Source organism: Equus caballus, chromosome 6 (assembly GCF_041296265.1).
Source record: "Equus caballus isolate H_3958 breed thoroughbred chromosome 6, TB-T2T, whole genome shotgun sequence".
Lineage (NCBI taxonomy): Eukaryota > Metazoa > Chordata > Mammalia > Perissodactyla > Equidae > Equus > Equus caballus.
Window position 1 is genome coordinate 66648853 of NC_091689.1, and position 19519 is coordinate 66668371.

At 33.7% G+C, this 19519-nt stretch overlaps 1 protein-coding gene across 42 annotated transcripts in view; it reads left to right on the forward strand.

Moving 5' to 3' along the window:
- Window positions 1-19519, forward strand: part of CCDC91 (coiled-coil domain containing 91) — a 376603-nt gene that overhangs the window by 274531 nt on the left and 82553 nt on the right. For all 42 annotated transcript variants that reach the window (XR_002808691.2, XR_011440005.1, XR_011440006.1 and 39 more), the window contains 2 exons: window positions 18456-18548; window positions 18644-18712. Coding sequence is in view for 39 of the 42 variants with exons in the window: in XM_070271143.1 (XP_070127244.1) it covers window positions 18456-18548; window positions 18644-18712 (162 nt within the window). In the remaining 3 variants the exon portion in view is untranslated. The remainder of the gene's footprint in view (window positions 1-18455; window positions 18549-18643; window positions 18713-19519) is intronic.

Here is a 19519-nt window from a genome sequence, read left to right on the forward strand (position 1 = left end):
ATTTTTCTTTTCACTGAAGAACTTTTTTTTTTTTTTTAACATTTCTTGCAAGTCAGGTCTACTGGCAACAAATCACTTCAATTTTTGTTCGTTTGAGAAAGTCTATTTATCCCTCACTTTTGAGGCATATTTTCACAGGACACAGAATTCTAGGTTTGTGGGGTTTTTCTCTCATCACTTGAAATATTTCATTTACTCTTCTTACTTACATGGTTCCTGAGGAAAAGTTGGGTATATTTCTTATTCTTGCTCCTCTATAGGCAAGGTGTTTTTTTCCTCTGGCTTCTTTCACTAGTGTTTTTTTATCTTTGATTTTCAGCAGTTTGAATATGATATGCCTAAGTGTCATTTTTTTTTTTTTGGCATTTATCCTCCATGTTGTTTGAACCATCCTGGATTTGCGGTTTGGTTTCTGACATTAATTTGGGAAAATTCTCAGTCATTATCACTTCAAATATTTCTTTTGTTCCTTTCTTACTTTCTTCTTCCTCTGATGTTCCCCTTACATGTATATTACACTTTTTTGTAGTAGTTCCACAATTCTTGGATAATTCTCTTCCTCTTTTTTAGCCTTTGTTTCTGTTTGCTTTCCAGTTTTGGAAATTTCTACTGATATATTATTTCAGCTCTTGACTCCCACCCAGTGGCAGCAGGTAGAAGCGCCGATCAAATACTACCACTTTGGAAGCACAAATCCACGCCAGTAAGCAGTATGAAAAAATATATTAAATCTACAGATGAGAAGGAAGATGACAAGTACCCAGAAATCAATCCTGAAGGCACAGAAGTCTATAATATAAATGACAGAGAATCAAAATAGCTATCATAAAAAAACTCAGCAAGTTACAAGAAAATGCAGATAGTTCAATAAATTCAGGAACTTCTTCACCAAAGAGATTGAAACTACAAAGAAGAAGTAATCAGAAATGTTGGAGATGAAAAACACAATGGATGAGATAAAGCAGGATATAGATTCCCTAAACCATAGAGTTGATATTATGGAGGAACCAATCAGCAATATTGAGGACAGAAATACAGGAATGCTTCAGATGGAGAAGGAGAGAGAACTAAGACTAAAAATAAATGAAGAAATTCTTCAGGAAATATCTGACTCGATTAGAAAATGCAACATAAGGATTATAAGTATTCACGAGGGAGAAGAGAAAGAGAATGGAGCAGAAAGTTTGTTCAATGAGATAATAGCTGAGAACTTCCCCAAACCAGGGAAGGAGCTGGAAATATAAGTGGGAGAAGCCAATAGATCTCCTAACTATTATCAGTGTAAGAAGACCTACTGCAAGGCATACAGTAGCAAAGCTGGCAAAAGTCAGTGATAAAAAATACTGAGGGCAGCAAGGCAGAAGAAAATAACTTACAAAGGAACTTATCAGGCTTTCAGTGGATTTCTCAGGAGAAATCTTACAGGCTAGAAAAGAGTGGAATGATATATTCAAAACTCTGAAAGACAAGAACTTTGAGCCAACAATACTCTATCCAGTGAAAATATCCTTCAGATATGATAGAGAAATAAAAACTTTCCCAGATAAACAAAACCTAAGGGAGTTCATTGCCACAAGATGCTCCCCACAAGAAATCCAAGTAGGCCCTTATAGCTGAGAATAAAAAGAAAGGGATTACAAAGCACTCAGTAAGGAGATAAATAGGTAGACAAAAGCAGAAAATTGTTGATACCCATCAGAACAGATTGGGAAACAGTTAATTGTAACATTAAAGATAAAGGGGAGGAAAACACCAAACATAAATATAATCTTTTCATTGTAACCACAAACTCACAAGACAGGATGGAATAAAATGTGACAGGAACAACTTAGAAGGGGAAGAGGAGAGGGATGGAATTGGTTTAGTTCAAGGAAATAAGATGTCATCAGAAAATGGACTATCTCATCTACAAGATTTTCCTGCAAACCTCATGGGTAACCACTAAACAAACACTTAGGACAGAGACACAAAAATGAAATCAGGAGAAAACTAAGAAAATAAGCATAGAAAACTACCTAACGGAATTGCTAGTCCAAAATACATGGGTTGAGAAACAAATGCAGAAAAACTGAAAAATAAGTTATAAAATGGCGGCATGAAGCCCTCACATGTGAATAATCATTCTAAATGTAAATGGATTGAGTTCTCCAATCAAAAGACACAGAGTGGCAGGATGGATTAAAAAACAAGATCCAACAATATGCTGCCTCCAGGAAACACATCTCAGCTATGACGGCAAACACAGGCTGGGAGGGAAGGGATGGAAAACGATACTCCAAGCTAATGGAAAACAAAAGAAAGCAGGTATTGCCATACTTATATCAGAAAAAGTAGGCTTCAAAGTAAAACAGATAAAGGGAGACAAAGAGGGGCCAGATACAATGATAAAAGTGACACTCTACCAAGAAGACATAACACTTATAAATATCTATGTACCCAAAACAGGATCACCAAAGTACATAAAGCAACAATTAATAAACCTAAAAGAGATATTAACAACAACACAATAACAGTAGGGGAGCTCAACGTTCCACTCACATCAATGGATAGATCATCTAGACAGAAAATCAACAAGGAAACTGGAATTAAATGAAAAAGTAAACCAATGGACTTGGTAGATACATATAGAACAGTCCATCCAAAAACAGCAGAATACACATTCTTCTCAAGTGTGCATAGAACATTCTCAAGGACAGACCATATGTTGGCAAACAAGGCAAACCTCAATAAATTTAAGAAGACTGAAATCATATCCAGCATCTTTTCTGATCATAAAGCTATGAAAGTATAAATCAACTACAAGGAAAAAGCTGGGAAAGTGACAAATATGTGGAGAGTGAACAACATCCTACTGAACAACCAATGGGTCATTGAAGAAATTAAAGGAGAAATAAAAATAAAAATATCTGGAGACAAATGAAAATGGAAAACACACCATACCGATTCATATGGGATGCAGCAAAAACCGTCCTAAGAGGGAAATTCATAGCAATACAGGCCTGCCTTGACAAACAAGGAAAATCTCAAATAAGCACTCTTAAACTACACTTAACAGAGTCAGAAAAGGAAGAACAAGCAAAGCCCTAATTTAACAGAATGATGGAAATAATAAAAATTAGAACAGAAATAAATGAAATTGAAACTAAAATAACAGTAGAAAGGATCAGTGAAACTAAGAGCTGGTTCTTTGAGAAGATCAAGAAAATTGACAAGACCTTAGACAGACTCACTAAGAAAAAAAGAGAGAAGGCTCAGATAAATAAAATTAGAAATGAAAGAGGAGAAATTACAACTGAACCACAAAAACAAAACATTATAAGAGAATACTATGAAAAATTATATGCCAACAAATTGCACAATGTAGAAGAACTAGATAAATTCTTAGACTCATACAACCTCTGAAAGCTGAATCAAGAATAAACAGAGAATCTGAATAGACCGATGACAAGTAAAGAGATGGAAACAGTAATCAAAAACCTCCCTGAAAAAGAAAAGTCCAGGACCAGATGGCTTCTCTGGAGAATTCTACCAAACATTCAAAGGTGATTTATTACCTGTGCTTCTCTAACTTTTCCAAAACATTGGGGAAGATGGAACACTTCCTAGCAAGACAAGGACAACACAAAGAAGGAAAATTACAGGCCAGTATCTCTGATGAATATAGATGCAAAAATCCTCAACAAAATATTGGCAAACCAAATACCATAATACATCAAAAAGATCATACACCATGATTAAGTGGGATTTATACCAGGGACACAGGGATGGTTCTACATCTGCAAATCAATCAATGTGGTACACCACATTAGCAAAATGAGCAATAAAACCCACAGGATCATCTCAATAGGTGCAGAGAAAGCATTTGACAAGATCCAACAGCCATTTATCATTTAAAAAAAAAACTCTCAACAAAGTGGATATAGAAGGAAAGTATCTCAACATAATAAAGGCCATATATGACAAACCCATAGCGAACATCGTACTCAATAGGGAATAACTGAAAACCATACCTCTGAGAACAGGAACAAGACAAGGATGCCCATTCTCACCACTCGTGTTCAACGTAGTACTGGAGGTTTTGGTCAGAGCAGTTAGGCAAGAAAAAGAAATAAAAGGAATCCAAATAGGCAATGAAGAAGTGAAACTCTTGCTGTTTTCAGACGACGTGATTTTATATATATATAGAAAGCCCTAAAGAACCTGTCAGAAAATTATTAGAAATAATCAACAACTACAGCAAAGTTGCAGGGTACAAAATGAACTTACGCAAATCAGTTGCATTTCTATATTCTTAATGAACTAACAGAGAACTCAATAATACAATCCTGGGGACTGCTCAGTGTCATAGTGCTTTAGTTTGCATGCTCTGCTTCAGGGGCCCAGGGTTCACCAGTTTGGATTCCGGGCATGGACCTATGCACTGGCAGGCGTCCCACATATAAAGTAGAGGAAGATGGCCATAGATGTTAGCTCAGGATGAATCTTCCTCAGCAAAAAGAGGAGGATTAGTATTGGATGTTAGCTCAGTGCTAGTCTTCCTCAAAAATAAAAATAAATAAGTAAATGAATAAACCTTACTATTTAAAAAAATATATAGTCCCATTTACAATTGCCACAAAAGGAATAAAATATCTAGGAATAAATTTAACCAAGGACGTGAAAGACACATACTATGAAAACTATAAGGCATTATTGAAAGAAACCAATGATGACATAAAGAAATATTAAGATATTCTGTGCACATGGGTTGGAAGAATAAATGTAGTTAAACTGTCCATACTACATAAAGCAATCTACAGAGTCAATGCAATCCCAGTCAGAATCCCAATGACATTATTCATGGAAATAGAAGAACGAATCCTAAAATTCATATGGATCAAAAGAGCCCAAATAGCTAAAGCAATCCCAAGAAAAGGAACAAAGCTGGAGGCATCACAATCCCTGGCTTCAAAATATACTGCAAAGTTATAGCAATCAAAACTGCATGGTACTGGTACAGAAACAGGCACACAGATGAATAGAGCAGAATTGAAGACTCAGAAATAAAACCACACATCTACGGACTGCTAATCTTTGATGAAGGAACTAAGAACATAAAATGGAGTAAGGAAAGTCTCTTCGATAAACATTCTTGGGGAAACTGGACAGCCACATGCAAAAGAATGAAAGTAGACCATTATCTTTTGCCATGCACACAAATGAACTCAAAATGGATCAAAGACTTGAAGGTAAGAAGTGAAACCACAAAACTTCTGGAAGAAAGTATAGGTAGTACATGCTTTGACATCAGTCTTAAAGGGATCTTTTTGAATACCATATCTTCTTGGACAAGGGAAACAGAAGAAAAAATAAAGAAGTGGGGCTTCATCAGGCTAAACAGCTTCTGCAAGGCAAAGGAAAGCAGGATCAAAACAAAAAGACAACCCAGCAATTGGGAGAAAATATTTGCAAATCATATATCCAACAAGGAGGTAATCCCTATAATATATAAAGAACTCACACAGCTGAACAAAAAAAACCGAGCAACCTGATCAAATAATGGGCAGAGAATATGAATAGACATTTCTCCCAAAAATATATGCAGGTGGCCAATAGTGACATGAAAAGATGTTGAAAGTCACTAATCATCAGGGAAATGCAACTCAAGACTACACTAAGATAGCACTTTACATCCATTAGAAGGGCTATAATCACCAAAAACAACAAACATTGGAGAGGTTGTGGAGAAAAGGGAACCCTCATACACTGCTGGTGGGAATGCAAACTGGTGCCACTATGGAAAACAGTATGGAGATTACTCAAAAGAGTAAAAATAGAAATACCATATGACCCAGCTATCCCACTACTGGGTATTTATCCAAAGAACTTGAAATGAACAATTCAAAGAGACTTATTCACCCCTATGTTTGTTGCAGCATTATCTACAATAGCCAAGACATGCAAGCGACTCAAGTACCCATCAACTGATGATTGAGTAAAGAAGATGTCATGTATATATATATATACAATGGAATACTAATCAGCCATAAAAAAGAAAAACTGTCCCATTTGCAGTACCCTTAAGGTCCAACATTGATGGATCTTGAGGGTATTATGTTAACTGAAATAAGCCAGACAGAGAAAGACCAACACCATATGATTTCACTCATATGTGAAAGGTAAACACACGGACAAAGAGAACAGCTCAGTGGTTACCAGGGATAAGGGGGTTAGGAGGTGGGCACAAAGAGCGAAGGGGCGCACTTATATGGTGACTTACAAATAATAATGTAGAACTGAAACTTCACATTGTTGTAAACTGTTATGACCTCAAAAAAGAAAAATCCATGAAACACACACACACACACACATACATACACACACACACACACATACACACAAAATATATACTAAATGTCACTCTTGCAAATATTCCGTATCTAATCAGTGTCTGCTCTTTTTTTAAGGTCTAATGCTACATGCTTGCCTTCTCACATTCATGGTAGCTTGTATCCTCAGATATTTTGTGTTTAATGGTTGTGAGATTATCTTCATTGGAATTTTAATTGTGATAATTCTTTGATGCTTGGATTTAAGGTCTGTTCTCCCATGGAAGAATCGTTTTGCTTCTAACAGTCCTTCAAATGCAAAAGTTTTAGTTTGAACTTTTTGAGAACACGGTTTGTGGGCATTTTAGCCTCAAACGTCCACAGGAGGTAGCATGTGATTATGAATTGTCAGGGAACCCTCCCTACACACCAACTCAAAACAAAAATCTTTCACATTCTCTTTCCTGAGCAGATGTTTTTCTAGTTCACCCACTTATGGTGTTAGTGTTCAAGCATTGTAGCTTTATGCAAATTCTCATAACTAACTTCCCCCTTTTTAGTCCCCAGGTTTTGATTCCTGTTCACAAGCATGGTCCATTAACCAAAACTCCAGTATTTTGGCGCTCTTCAGATCTAATAACAGTCACTGGATTCATAGCATGCTTACCTCTGTGGATTTGTGCTTTTTAACATTTAAAGGGATGTTTTGTATTCTCCTTCCAACATTTTTGTACTGGATTTTTCATGAGCTATTTTATGTCATGTAACCAGAAATGTATAAAATTCACTTTTTATTTATTCCCCTTTGTTTTATATAAATGTAAACATTATATGTTTAGTGAGCTTATATTACATTCATAATTACTTTAAAATTGCTAAAATTACTTAATAAGTAAACAGGCAAGACAATAATGGTTTAAACCACCACTTCTCAAACCACGTATGTCAGAGTAAAAATATAAGATGTTCTGTAGAAAAACATGATAATGAAACTTAGGAAGTAATGCGTACTCTTCCCATCTAGTAGTTTAAAATGCTCATCAGCTTGTTAAAGGTTCTACACTAAAAACACACAGCTTTCAATCAGTATTTGACCCATGAAACCCTTTTGACAGGGAGTATCTATTAAATGTCTAGAGAAATATGAAAATGATAGTATAGCAAATAAATGTAGAAGAAAATAAGTTGGTCATTATGTTGAAATGACCTTGAAGGTAAATTAGAATGAAAAAGGGTGTGTTAGGGTTAGATTTGGGAGGTGTTGAGTTCCAAACTCAAAGCTGATTTTATACTAGATGCTAATGGGGGGAGAACTGAGGAATAACATTTATATCTTTACCCAGGAAAATATACATAATCCAGGTTTTCCCCTATGCTTGTGTTTCCCTGTACCTTGTAAAATTTAACAAAAAAGAGTAAATTGCTTATGGAACATTCTTCATTTTAACAGTTTCTAAAATGTAGACAGAAAGTATGTTTGATTATTCAGTTGCTGTCAAGTATTTTAAGCACGTCCTAGTCCTGTTCACCTTTTATTTGCCCTGTAGAATAGTCCTGATACTCCTGCTGCCATTTGAAGGAGTTGTTGTATACTTTGTCTTTTGAATTTTTATTAAGATGATATTAAATTTAAAAAGAATAATATTCCATCTACTGATTCCCAATAAATACTTTTTCTTGTGATCCCTTGCAATATTTGTTCAGATATACAATAAAAATAGTTATAAGGATGGCTTTAAAAAATTTTCTGACATTTCTTTAGGTACTTGTGTTTTATAAACATAATTCTATATTGCATATTTTTTATACTTAATGACAACATGATGTTTCTTTTAGTTGACATAACGTAGTTTATTGTACTGTACCCTCTTGTTGGACATTTGCAGTGTTTTGGTTTTTGCACTTTTATGAGGAATGTTGCTGTATAGATCTTTGTGCATATTGTTTTTATTCTTTCTGCATTGTAGGTAGTCCCCTACTTTTCATGCATGACGCTTTTTTGAAAAAATGGTAATGCCGATTAATAAATTTACATAGTATAAGGGTTTTAATTTCCTAGACTGCTAAAAATTGTCATATCAGTAATTATACCTAACCTTGATAGATCCTTCGGTTATATTATTTCTATACTGTAGACCTTATGTAGACTGTCCTTAGTTCAATGAGTATCCAATTAAGGCCGACAATTCATTCCTTTTAACAAGTTTAATGATTTCCATTTTGTCATAATTGCATCCATTTTATGAAACCTATGTTCCTGTCATTTGTATCAACACTTCTCTTTTCCATTATTTAATTTATATATGTGTATATAAATAAATAAAATATGGACTCTCACTCATGCACTCTCTTTCTCTCTCTCTCTCTCAACAAAACTGAATTTCCAACACAGACAACAGAATACAAACAGTAAGAGCTGTGCTTCTGAAGCTGATTTCTTGTCTGGCAGATCCTCACCCTGATAAACTGGAATATTCCTTTGTCAACTGATTAGGAACAAAACGTCTGATTCTAACTGGTTTAGGACTATTACTGTGCAAAGTATGAAAGTAGAGGTTATAAAATCAACAAACACAAAAAATTGAGAGCTAACTGATGACAAATTCTTAGGAATAGGAAGCACAGACCAAACTTAATGACACTTAAGTATAGAATCACATTGTTTTCTAAAAAGTACTACACCACTTATGTTACACTTTTTGGAAAGCGTGCATAAATCAGTTTCTTTTTTTCTTTCTTGCTAAAGGGATTATCTTATATACATAGTTCATTTATTCCAAACGCTCATTTGAAAGCTACTATTTTGCTGAAATAAGTTTACTATGTTGTGCTCAGGCAAATGGAAGGAATAACAGAATTGAGATGTGTTGTCAAGAGTTATTTCTTTTGAAAATGGTTAAAGCAGAAATATTCTTCTGCTTAAATTCAGGATTGTGACATATCTTTGGCATTTAAGAAAATGTACGTTATCCAAATATAGAAACCTCATATGGAAATATAAACTAATCCTGCCTTTTTTTATGTTGATGTATCTTCCCATTTTTACCTCATTCCTTTGTATCACTACCTTAAGTAAAAGGCCTATTTAATTGGGGGAATAACTTATTTGGTTACATTTTTCATGCCTGTTAGAAATATGTCCATTTGGGTAAAATAAATATAGTGTAGCTTATATTATAGTTTTATTTTATTCAGTGTAAGAAGTTTATTGATATTATTGGGCTTATAGTAACTTCTTTAAGTAGATTTAATCCCATAGTTTATCTTTTTTAGGTTTTCTTTCTAAACAATATTTAATATATTGGCCCATGAAAGGGTGAAATGTCTGTGACTCACTTTATATTAAGACATTTATTAAATTTGTGTAGTGTTTTTCAGGTCATGTTAAACGGAGGCTTATATGAGAGTGTACTTTGACTGCCCTACCAGATCATTTGATCTTGTTTAATGTTGCACTTTATAGAAGGTGAAAGAAGATACTTGTTGAGTTTGCATTACCAGAATATATGCTGCACACTCGCACACACATACCACATACATATAAAATAACATGAAGTTTGTGGATCTGTGATAAATGAATAATTGTGTACCTGAACCTGAACTTCCATGTTTGCTTAGTCTAAAATATAATATACAAAAAACTATTCCCTGTGATCGTGATTAATCTCTTTGTAATATCTCTTGTGACTCACATTCCAGGAAAGAAGAGATTTTTTATATTTCTTTTTTTTTTTTTTTACAGGAATCAAGTAAAAACCACAGAACTTCTATATTTATATTTGAGTCTGCATCAAACATTTTTCACTTGGAAGAATTTCTTCCAAAGGGAGAAAAAAGCATAACCTATTTCTGAAAGCCTTCTGTTTTAGGCTAAATTTCAAAGGATTGTTTTTGACACCCTTGCACTAAGCATCTGCTCTATAAGATTAATGGAACTCTATAGTTTGCATGTATTCTTCAGTTTCCTAAAAAAAGTACTAAATTTTCAATATGATTGTAAGAAACAATCAGAACATTTTAGTTAAGCAAAATGTAATAAACTACTCTTCACTATTCTTGGATGAGATTTACTGGTATAGATTTCAATTAATTTTCACAAAGCCTTTTAAAATACTGTAAGGCTATGTCTTGCAAACTCTGTTCAGAGTCCCTCTTTGTTTAGAAATTATAAATATTTGTAAAAGAGTCTTATGATTGGATGTTGCATTTGGTTCAGTTTTGGCTCTGAGTTATGTAACAAAAGACATTCAGAATATCTCCACTTTGGAATGGTCAACTAGTAAGGTGCAGAAGAATATATTGACCATTCTTTATTGAAACAGGAGGCAGCAGTAATATAGACAATCTCCACATACGCTTCATACTTTATTTTAGATAGAATAAAGGGAGGCTGAAACCTTTTTGGCCAAGCTCTCTCGACGATATAATTTCTAGCTTACTTTGATTAAATAACTAAATAACGTCTGGCCCAGAGGGGAAAGGCATCTCTACCTCTGGCAGAATCTCAGATAATGAGTAAACCTCAAATCCAATAAACTTGCTACTACAGTCCTTTATAAAGGCTGCAAAACGAATTCTAATCAGTTTCCTTTTTTGTGGAGATAATACTAGTAATAGTTGAAAAGTAGTAGTTGTAGTAGTTAGAAGTAGAAGTAGCATTTGGAAAGATGTTTAACATGCTTAGACATTTGGGAAATGCAAATAAAAACCACCATGAGATACCATTTCACAACCACTAAGATGACTATAATTTTAAAAAATGGAAAATAGCAAATGTCATAGAGTATTTGGAGAAGTTGGAACACTTGTACATTGCTGGTAGGAATGTGAAATGGTGCAGCAACTGTAGAAAACAGTTTGGTGTTCCTCAAAATATTAAATGTAAAATTATTACATGACCCAGCAATTCTACTCCTAGGTGTATACCCCAAAGAATTAAAACAGGGACTCAAATAGGTACTTAAACGTGAATGTTCATAGTAGCGTTGTTCATTATAGCCAAAAGGTGGAAACAACCCAAGTGTACATCAGCAGATGAATGGATAAACAAAAGAGGTGTATACATAAAATGAAATATTAGCCATAAAAAGGAATGATGTTCAGATACATGCCACAACATGAATGAAGCTTGAAAACATTGTGTTAAGTGAAATAAGCCAGACACAAAGACAACTACTGTTTGATTCCGCATTTATGAAATCTAGAAGAGGCAAATTCGTAGGGACAGAAAGCCGATTAGAGCTTACCGGGGCTGGGGCAAGGGGGAATGGGGAGTTATTGCTTAATGGGTGCAGAATTTCTATGGGGGATTATGAAAAATTAAGAAATAGTGATGATAGTTGGACAACATTGTGAATATAGGTAATGCCACTTGTCTACTTAAAAAAAGGTTAAAATGGGAATTTTTATGTTATATATGTGTATATTTTACCACAATAAAAAAAGGAAATAGAAGTAGAAGTTGTAATAGTATAATAATAGCATCTAACAATTTAAGTTTTTGCTATTTAATAGGCGCTGTCCTAAGGTGGTTACATGTAGTAACTGTACCTATTTCTCACTGTAGACATATTTTATTCATGAAAAGCTAATATAAGTAAATGAAAAGCAAGAAAATTGTATTTTGATTCCTGAGATCTTAATTATTATAGCCACCACATATTTTATTGCCATCTGCTCTGCTAAAAGCACTTATGTTTTTTCTATTATAACTTCTCATTTTTGATACTTTCTACTTAAAAAATCATTTTGCGCTGAGGGAAAAAATTGGTTGTTAATGTGTTTATTGAAGAAAACTTATTTGTTTTATAAAATAATTCTCCAAGTCAAATGTAAGAACATGTATTTATGTTTCATGATTGTCTGTTAGACATGAATACCCCTGAGGGCAGCGTCCCTAGAAACTGCTCCAGTATCTGGTGTTGGTCGGCACCGGGCAAATACGCCATTCACATGTGTGTGGTTGAAAGAAGTGCATTAACGAATTTCTAAACTTATACATAGATAAATTATGTATAGTAATTTACAAATTAATATATCAGGGACAATTTAATATAAAAATAAGATATTAAAATATATAGTTGAATTTCTACCATGAAGATTTATAATTTAACAATTTCAGGAAAGAATGGACCAGTAGAAAATGAACATCCATAGGATATTGTTCAAATCATATCTATAGAAGTTCATCTTTCATTTTAGTGAGTGATTAATAACTAAAAATTATTGAACACTTACTGTAGGTTGTTCATCAGAACAACACTATGAAGTGGATGCTAATTCTCATTTTTCAGATGATGGTGCTGAATTTCAGGTTTTAAAAGTTATCAAAGACCACATGACGAGAATAGAGATAACAAGGAGAACTACTATTTGAATCAATGTCTTTGTGTCCTTAAGTCTATGATTGGTGCTATCAACCATTATGCTCTAAGCATAGCTCACTGACTCCCAGTATAGACCTGCAGTGGTCACAGGTCAGACTATACAGTGAGGGCTTATTGTCTCTCAAGTCTAGAAATAGTAAAGACAGCAAGCATGTTGAAAACAAAACTACATTGCAAAATTAATTTGTATTGAAATAAGGATGTGAAAAGTTTCAAAATAGAACGTCTAGAACTATTGCTTAATGGATCTTCTTTTTCCTGGACTTAGGTACTCTGTGACAGGAATAAAGCCCTGATTATAATGTCTACTACTTATTAATATCCACTAAAATTAAATTGATATGGGTTATAAAAGTTAACACTTTATATTTTAGTGAGAGATATTTTCAAAATTATTTTTGAAAGAGTGCGTGGATGTTCCTTCTGAGGATTTTAATTTTGAGTGGTAACTAATATTTTCCTTAATATGCAAAAAGAAATTCCTTTTCATAAGTGAACTTAGCTTCATTATCATAATTTTATCAACTACCTGACAAGAAGTCTAGTTAACATTTTTGAGTCCTAGATACATTACCTACATTACTTCATTTAATTCTCATAACAGCACTGTGAGGTTGGCATTTTTAGCCTTACTTATATAATAAAAGAAAAAATACCAGAAGTTTACAAAAGTTTGTCGTACCTTTAATAAGTGAAGAAATACTGATTTTACCCCAAGTCTGTGTGGTTCCAATGCCCATGTTAATTCTAATAGAATATATTGCTTTCCAGGGAGATGCCCCCAAAATGTAAATTGAACTGAAGAATACCTTTTTTTCATCTTACAGAAGTATCTAACATAATTTTTGTAATTGTGGCTTACATATTAGTCTGTTCTTTCAGAAAAGTCTGTTTCCCTGAAAGTATATCTTTGAGAAAAAGAAAACATGTCAGCGGTAGAGACATTGATTGCCAAATAAATTTTTTGGTTCACTCTGTATATTTCTTGGCTTTCCAATGGGAGAGTCTCAGCTACGTAAACATCTTACACTCTTGCTAAAAAAAAAAAAAAGTTTATTTGTCAAAGATGGGTATTTTCCCTTCTCTTTTAGTTTTTGTGATCTTGCCATCTCTTATCTTCCTTTAAGGGGCCAGATGTGAGAGTGGGAGGGAAAGACACACCTCAACCATAACATAACTATAATTCTGCAAGTTATTCTTATAAATTATAAGGCCAGGTAAATAGTGTGAATGCATGACTAAAACCCAAAAAGTCAAAGAAGCAGTCTACAGAGATAGAGCAGAGAGAGTCCTTAGTTGTGTGTTAATTCTAGAGAATAAAGTCCGTGGATTTTGTGTTCACCCCTTACTGGGTGCCAGTCTCAGTTTAACCATTCATTAGTCCTGTGAACAGAGGAAATTTACATAACTTCTCTGAAACTCAGTTTTAAAATCTGTCAAATATAAGTAATAACACATTTCTAGATTGTTGTGGGGATTACCAGTAATATTTGTAAAGTTCTAACATGGTGCCTGACACATAAGATTCAGTCAAGAAATGATGTAATTAAAATCTTTTAAAAAGTGATTCTAAATTTAGATAAATAAGGTGAATTAGACATACTCATCTCCTCTACCTCTCTATATCTCTCCCCCCAAAAAATCACTAAAATGACACTAAAAGGGACCGAAACAAGCAAAGTAAAAATGACAGACTAGAGGAGGTAACAGACAGGCAAATATCCGCTGACTTACCTGAGGCTAGAAAGTTGTAATTTTAGCCAGCTGAGGTGAAACCCGCAAAGCAAGCTGATTTGTCCTGCAAAACCCTAGAAAGCCTCAGGACATAGAGGCACTAGATGCTGTGTAGCTCTGAAAATAGGAGGAATGGTTGAAAGTCTCCTTGTATGTTATTCTTAATTTGGGGATGTATTGTACATCCTAGCAAAACAAAGAGTAATTGAACGAGATAGTCTCTGACCTCATAAAGAGCAGGAATAAGGCAAGGGACTGAAAACTGGGAAATTAAACCAAAAATTTAATTTTTTTTTTAAAGTAAAAATCCATTACTTAACAATGAGCTCTCCACCCACTCCCCCTTAACCTCTATCATTTGTAGAATGCTGGATGTTTGACTTAAGCACCACTTAGGAGTTCAGGGAATTCTTTTCTAGGCAAAAAGAGTGACTTAAGAGAAAATGCTGTATAGACCTGCATTTGGGAATCTCCACCACAACCGTGAACAAGCCAGCTTTTAGCACCTGCCATATACACAGAATTTCCAACCAGTGTTTTTGTGTCTGAGGTTTTAATATGAATGGACAGAAAAAGATTACCAAACATGGGAGGAACATCTTAAATGAGAAAATTACTGACTCAAACAAATAAAAAGGAACTTTGAAGAAACAGAGAAAATGTTGAAGTTGAAGGATCCTTGTGCCCCCAAAACTATAATCAATACATTCAAAAAGAAGAGAAGGAACAGAATAACTGAAAGAAAAAATCCCCATTTTCAAAAGAAGAGAAGGATGAAATAAACAGCAATGATTGGCCCATAGCAGATACCAAATACTGCTGGTCTCCCTGTTCCAAGAGTGAGACAATTTCCTTGGTTAGTTGTTCTTCCAGTCCATGATTCTGTTCTCAAGGAGAATCTGCCTTGTCCTTTGTCCTGCTATTGTTAGTAAAAGTGTAATTTGGTATTTTCTTTCTAGAGTAATTTGAGGATATGTGTTAAAATCTAAAGCATACTCAATCATCAACCCACTAATACCACTCCCAGGAATTTTTCCTAAGGCTATAATTGTACAACTTCACAAAGATACATGCACAAAAATCAAGATTTTTAAAAAGTAAAATATTGTAAGCAACATAAATATATGTAATAGGACAATGTTAAAATGTATAATTAATGTAATAAAAATAATAGCATAGTTATATTTATATACAGATAATTCAATACTGTTGTTGAGTTCAAAGAGATTATAGAACAGTATTTATAAACTTACTGTATAAAGTGTTTACATATATCTATATATTTACATACACAGAGAGCTCTCCAGAAGGATGTTTACCTGAATGCTACCGGTAATTTCCTTTGGGTGATGGATCTCTGGGTGATTTTCACTTCTTTACATTTTTTCACAATCAGCATGTGTGAATTTTACAAAACTATACATTTTACTGAACTTTATATGGTTGTTGATTAGCCACTTGCAGATTATTCACTTTACAAATTAACTGTGTTTAGTTTTAAGACCTAAACTTTTCCCATGCCATTCAGCATCTTTCTGAATTGTCTCTCCCAGTATCAATTGATCTTTGCTCAGGAAGTTATCTTATTTTAATATAACTCTCAAAAGAACAAAGTTAGAAGCATACATTAGTTTAAAAAAAAAAACAAACACTTGACATCTGACTTGTATTAAGTAGCTTTTAGTTACTAGGTAACCGCTAGGTAGTACTGGGGCTGATTTTAGCTACTGGGTAATTACTGCTGCTGACCATCAGTATACAGATATGATTGTTGCTGAAATGATTCATTACAGACCTGCCATGTTACTTAGCCATTCTAAGTCTCAGATCACTGATCTGAAAATGAAGAAGAATATTGCCTAACTTAGGAGTTTATTGTGAAGGTGTAATGTGGTACAACTACATGTAAAGCACTTTGAACAGTGCCTGAAACCTTAAAATGCTCAGAAAAGGTTGGCTGCTATTATCTTGTGGATCAATGATTTTACTTAATGTATATTTTATGTAGGATGCTTCTTTCAAATGGTAATTTCAGGTTTATGCGTCCACAAGCAAGCTAAAACTAGCTTCTGTTACAGTGAGTATAACAGTGTACACCCTGACAGTGTACAGTAACTGTCAGAATTAAGGAATGACATTCAGAAAAGACTTTTTCTAAACATTGCATTGTCATTTTAGCTACTGTATCCTCTTTGACTAGTTCTGGTTAGACCACTGGAGAAACTTGGCTTACCTATAATTAATTACTCAGTAATTAACTCAGATATTAGTCTGACTCATTAAGGAGAAATAATTTTCAAAGTTATTAATGACTCTGAAAAGTTTACTGTGTAGTTTAATTCCAGTAATTTTTTATTCTGTTTTTGTTATGTTTACCCCCACCCAAAGCCTAAATTGAATATTTTTGGTCTCATGTGAGAATTGTATATACTTTTTTGTGTGTGTGTGTGTGAGGAAAATTGGTCCTGAGCTAACATCTATTGCCAGTCTTCTTCTTTTTGCTTGAAGAAGATTGTTGCTGAGCTAACATCTGTGCCAATCTTCCTCTGTTTTATGTGGGATGCCACCACAGCATGGCTTGATGAGTGGTGCTAGGTCCACACCTGGGATCGAACCTGGGAACCCCGGGCTGCCAAAGCAGAGCACACGAACTTAACCACTACACCACTGGGCCAGCCCCTGTATTTACCATTTTTAAGTCTAATTATTTGCCTGGTATAACATTTTCAGATATTTTCTCATATGTGTATTTTAAATAGGATTAGGCATTTTTCTGATACTGTGAGATTCTGTGTGCCTCTAGACTTATGTAGAATCCAAAGTTAAGTCTCAGTTGTCACTGCATAGCCTGTGGTAAGTCTACTGCTTTGTTAGTCAGCTGCTGTTCACAAATTCATATGGTACCAATAATTTCTCATAATCATGCCATAATTTGTATTCCATTTTGGATTTGTTTTTAATGAAAAACCACATCTTGTGATTTTTCTTATTTTCTTGAAAAAGAAAGATAAAAAGTAACATTATCCTTAAGAACAGGAATAATAGATTATCTTAACTAGACATGACTGTGTGGTCACTTACTTTCGCTGTAGACTGCCTCCCTAAAAAGCATTTTAAGTCAGAACAACTTTAAAAGGCATAGATCTGTTTTAAAATGTTGGGTATCTGCGTAAGTTCATACTTAAAGGAGGCTTCTATGTAAATAGCATTCTAAGTCTGAGAAGATACCCTGTTTGCCTTTAGTAAGTGAATGAGAGAAATCTGTGTGAGTAGGAATATGTATTTTCCTTTTGGTTGTATTTCTCCATAAGAGCGCTGTTTCAGAATAAGTATCTGGCTCATCCCTATTGAAGATATTGAGGCTACAAAAATCTAATTTCCTTAGAAAACTTCTTTCAAATTCCAGGTGCCTAGTCCATGATAACTGGCTGATGGTTTTGTGTGCTGTTTCACTAGTACATTGGAATAAAAGTAAATACGTGAAGTCTGTATACTTTTATATTAGGTATCAAATAATATTCCTTTGTTTTCGTAGATTCACTTTTTGAATCTGTGGTAAAATCTTGAGGCAAGAACAGTAATAAATCTTTCAATTTCTTTAACAGTGCTTTACCAGAAACACAAATAATATTATGATAGTGGTTCATCAAGCAAACATCAGTTTTTATCTAATTGATTCTCTTGCTGCAAGTTAATAAATTTTAGTAATTTTTCCAGATTTAATTTTGGGAAAGGACATTTTATCATTTTCCGATTCACTTTCCAATTCGGAATAGTTATTCTTAAATTAGAGCTCATGTCATGTACTTTGTTGAATTGAGGACTAAAAGAAATATATCTTAGCTAATTGGAGAAAGGTGAATTGTGTTTTTTTGGCCCTTACACCTTCATTTTAGCAAACTTCCCATTGTATCCTCTAGTAATTACTTCAGTACTTCTGGGCAAATGAATTCTACCAGCTGTTCTCCTTGTTGATAGATTATTAGTCTCAGAGCCATAATCATAATCCAATTATCTTTCCTTGTAGCATCAGAGGCTCCTTGAAATGCTAGATACAGAGAAAGAACTGTTAAAAGAAAAAATAAAGGAAACTTTGATTCAGCAGTCTCAAGAACAGAAGGTAATACTTTAAGTTTACTCAGAGTGTGGGAAGAATGTGTTCTATTACCTCAAATAATATAATTAGTGTCTATCCAACTGTTTTATCATTTACAGGAAATATTGGAAAAATGTTTGGAGGAAGAAAGGCAAAGAAATAAAGAGGCATTAGTGTCTGCTGCAAAGGTATTTCCATTTGTAATAGTGGGTTTCTTTGTAAGTAAGTGGAATTAAAAAGCTGAGTTCATTAGTGATGGAGTCGATCTACTTTTTATATACTGTTTCATTACAGAAAAATAAAAAGTTTTTTCTTTATTATTTTTCCCCTTAAATTGAGGATACTGCTATTCATATTGTCATTAAATTAACATTACACAAGATTAGGATGACATTGAAATGCCTTACATTTAGATTATTAATTACTCATTAAAAAGAATATGTATGTTGGGACGCCAGTAACCACTTGGTGTTTGATAGATATCATCACAAGTAACGTGTATGTGTGTATGTCCATTTGTGTTGGTAGATATATAATTATATATACACATTTACATATTTGTGTATATATATTTATATATTATATGTAAATTTAAATATATATTTCTCAAGATTTGTGATTTTTAAAGGCAACTTTGAAAAGCTTATCTAAGTTGTATATTCATAGATTTTAAATATACATATTGCAACAAGTACATGTATAGCAATAATTTCTGAGATTGAGAATAAATTTAAATTTAGTAAACAAATATTGGAAGTTTCATATGTGCAAATCACTGTGCCAGGGGTGGAAGTTCAAGGATGACTATGATTTTGTCTTTTTCTTGAAGAATTTACAATCATGTAAGAAAAATATTATTTATATACCAATAAAGCAAGGAGGAATGCATTAAGTTATTATGAATGTATAGATAGTATTTCTATGTCATAGGAGTTTTTAACAATAAATTACTTTTGAAATGAGCCTTGAAGGATGGCTAGTATTCTGAATTGTGA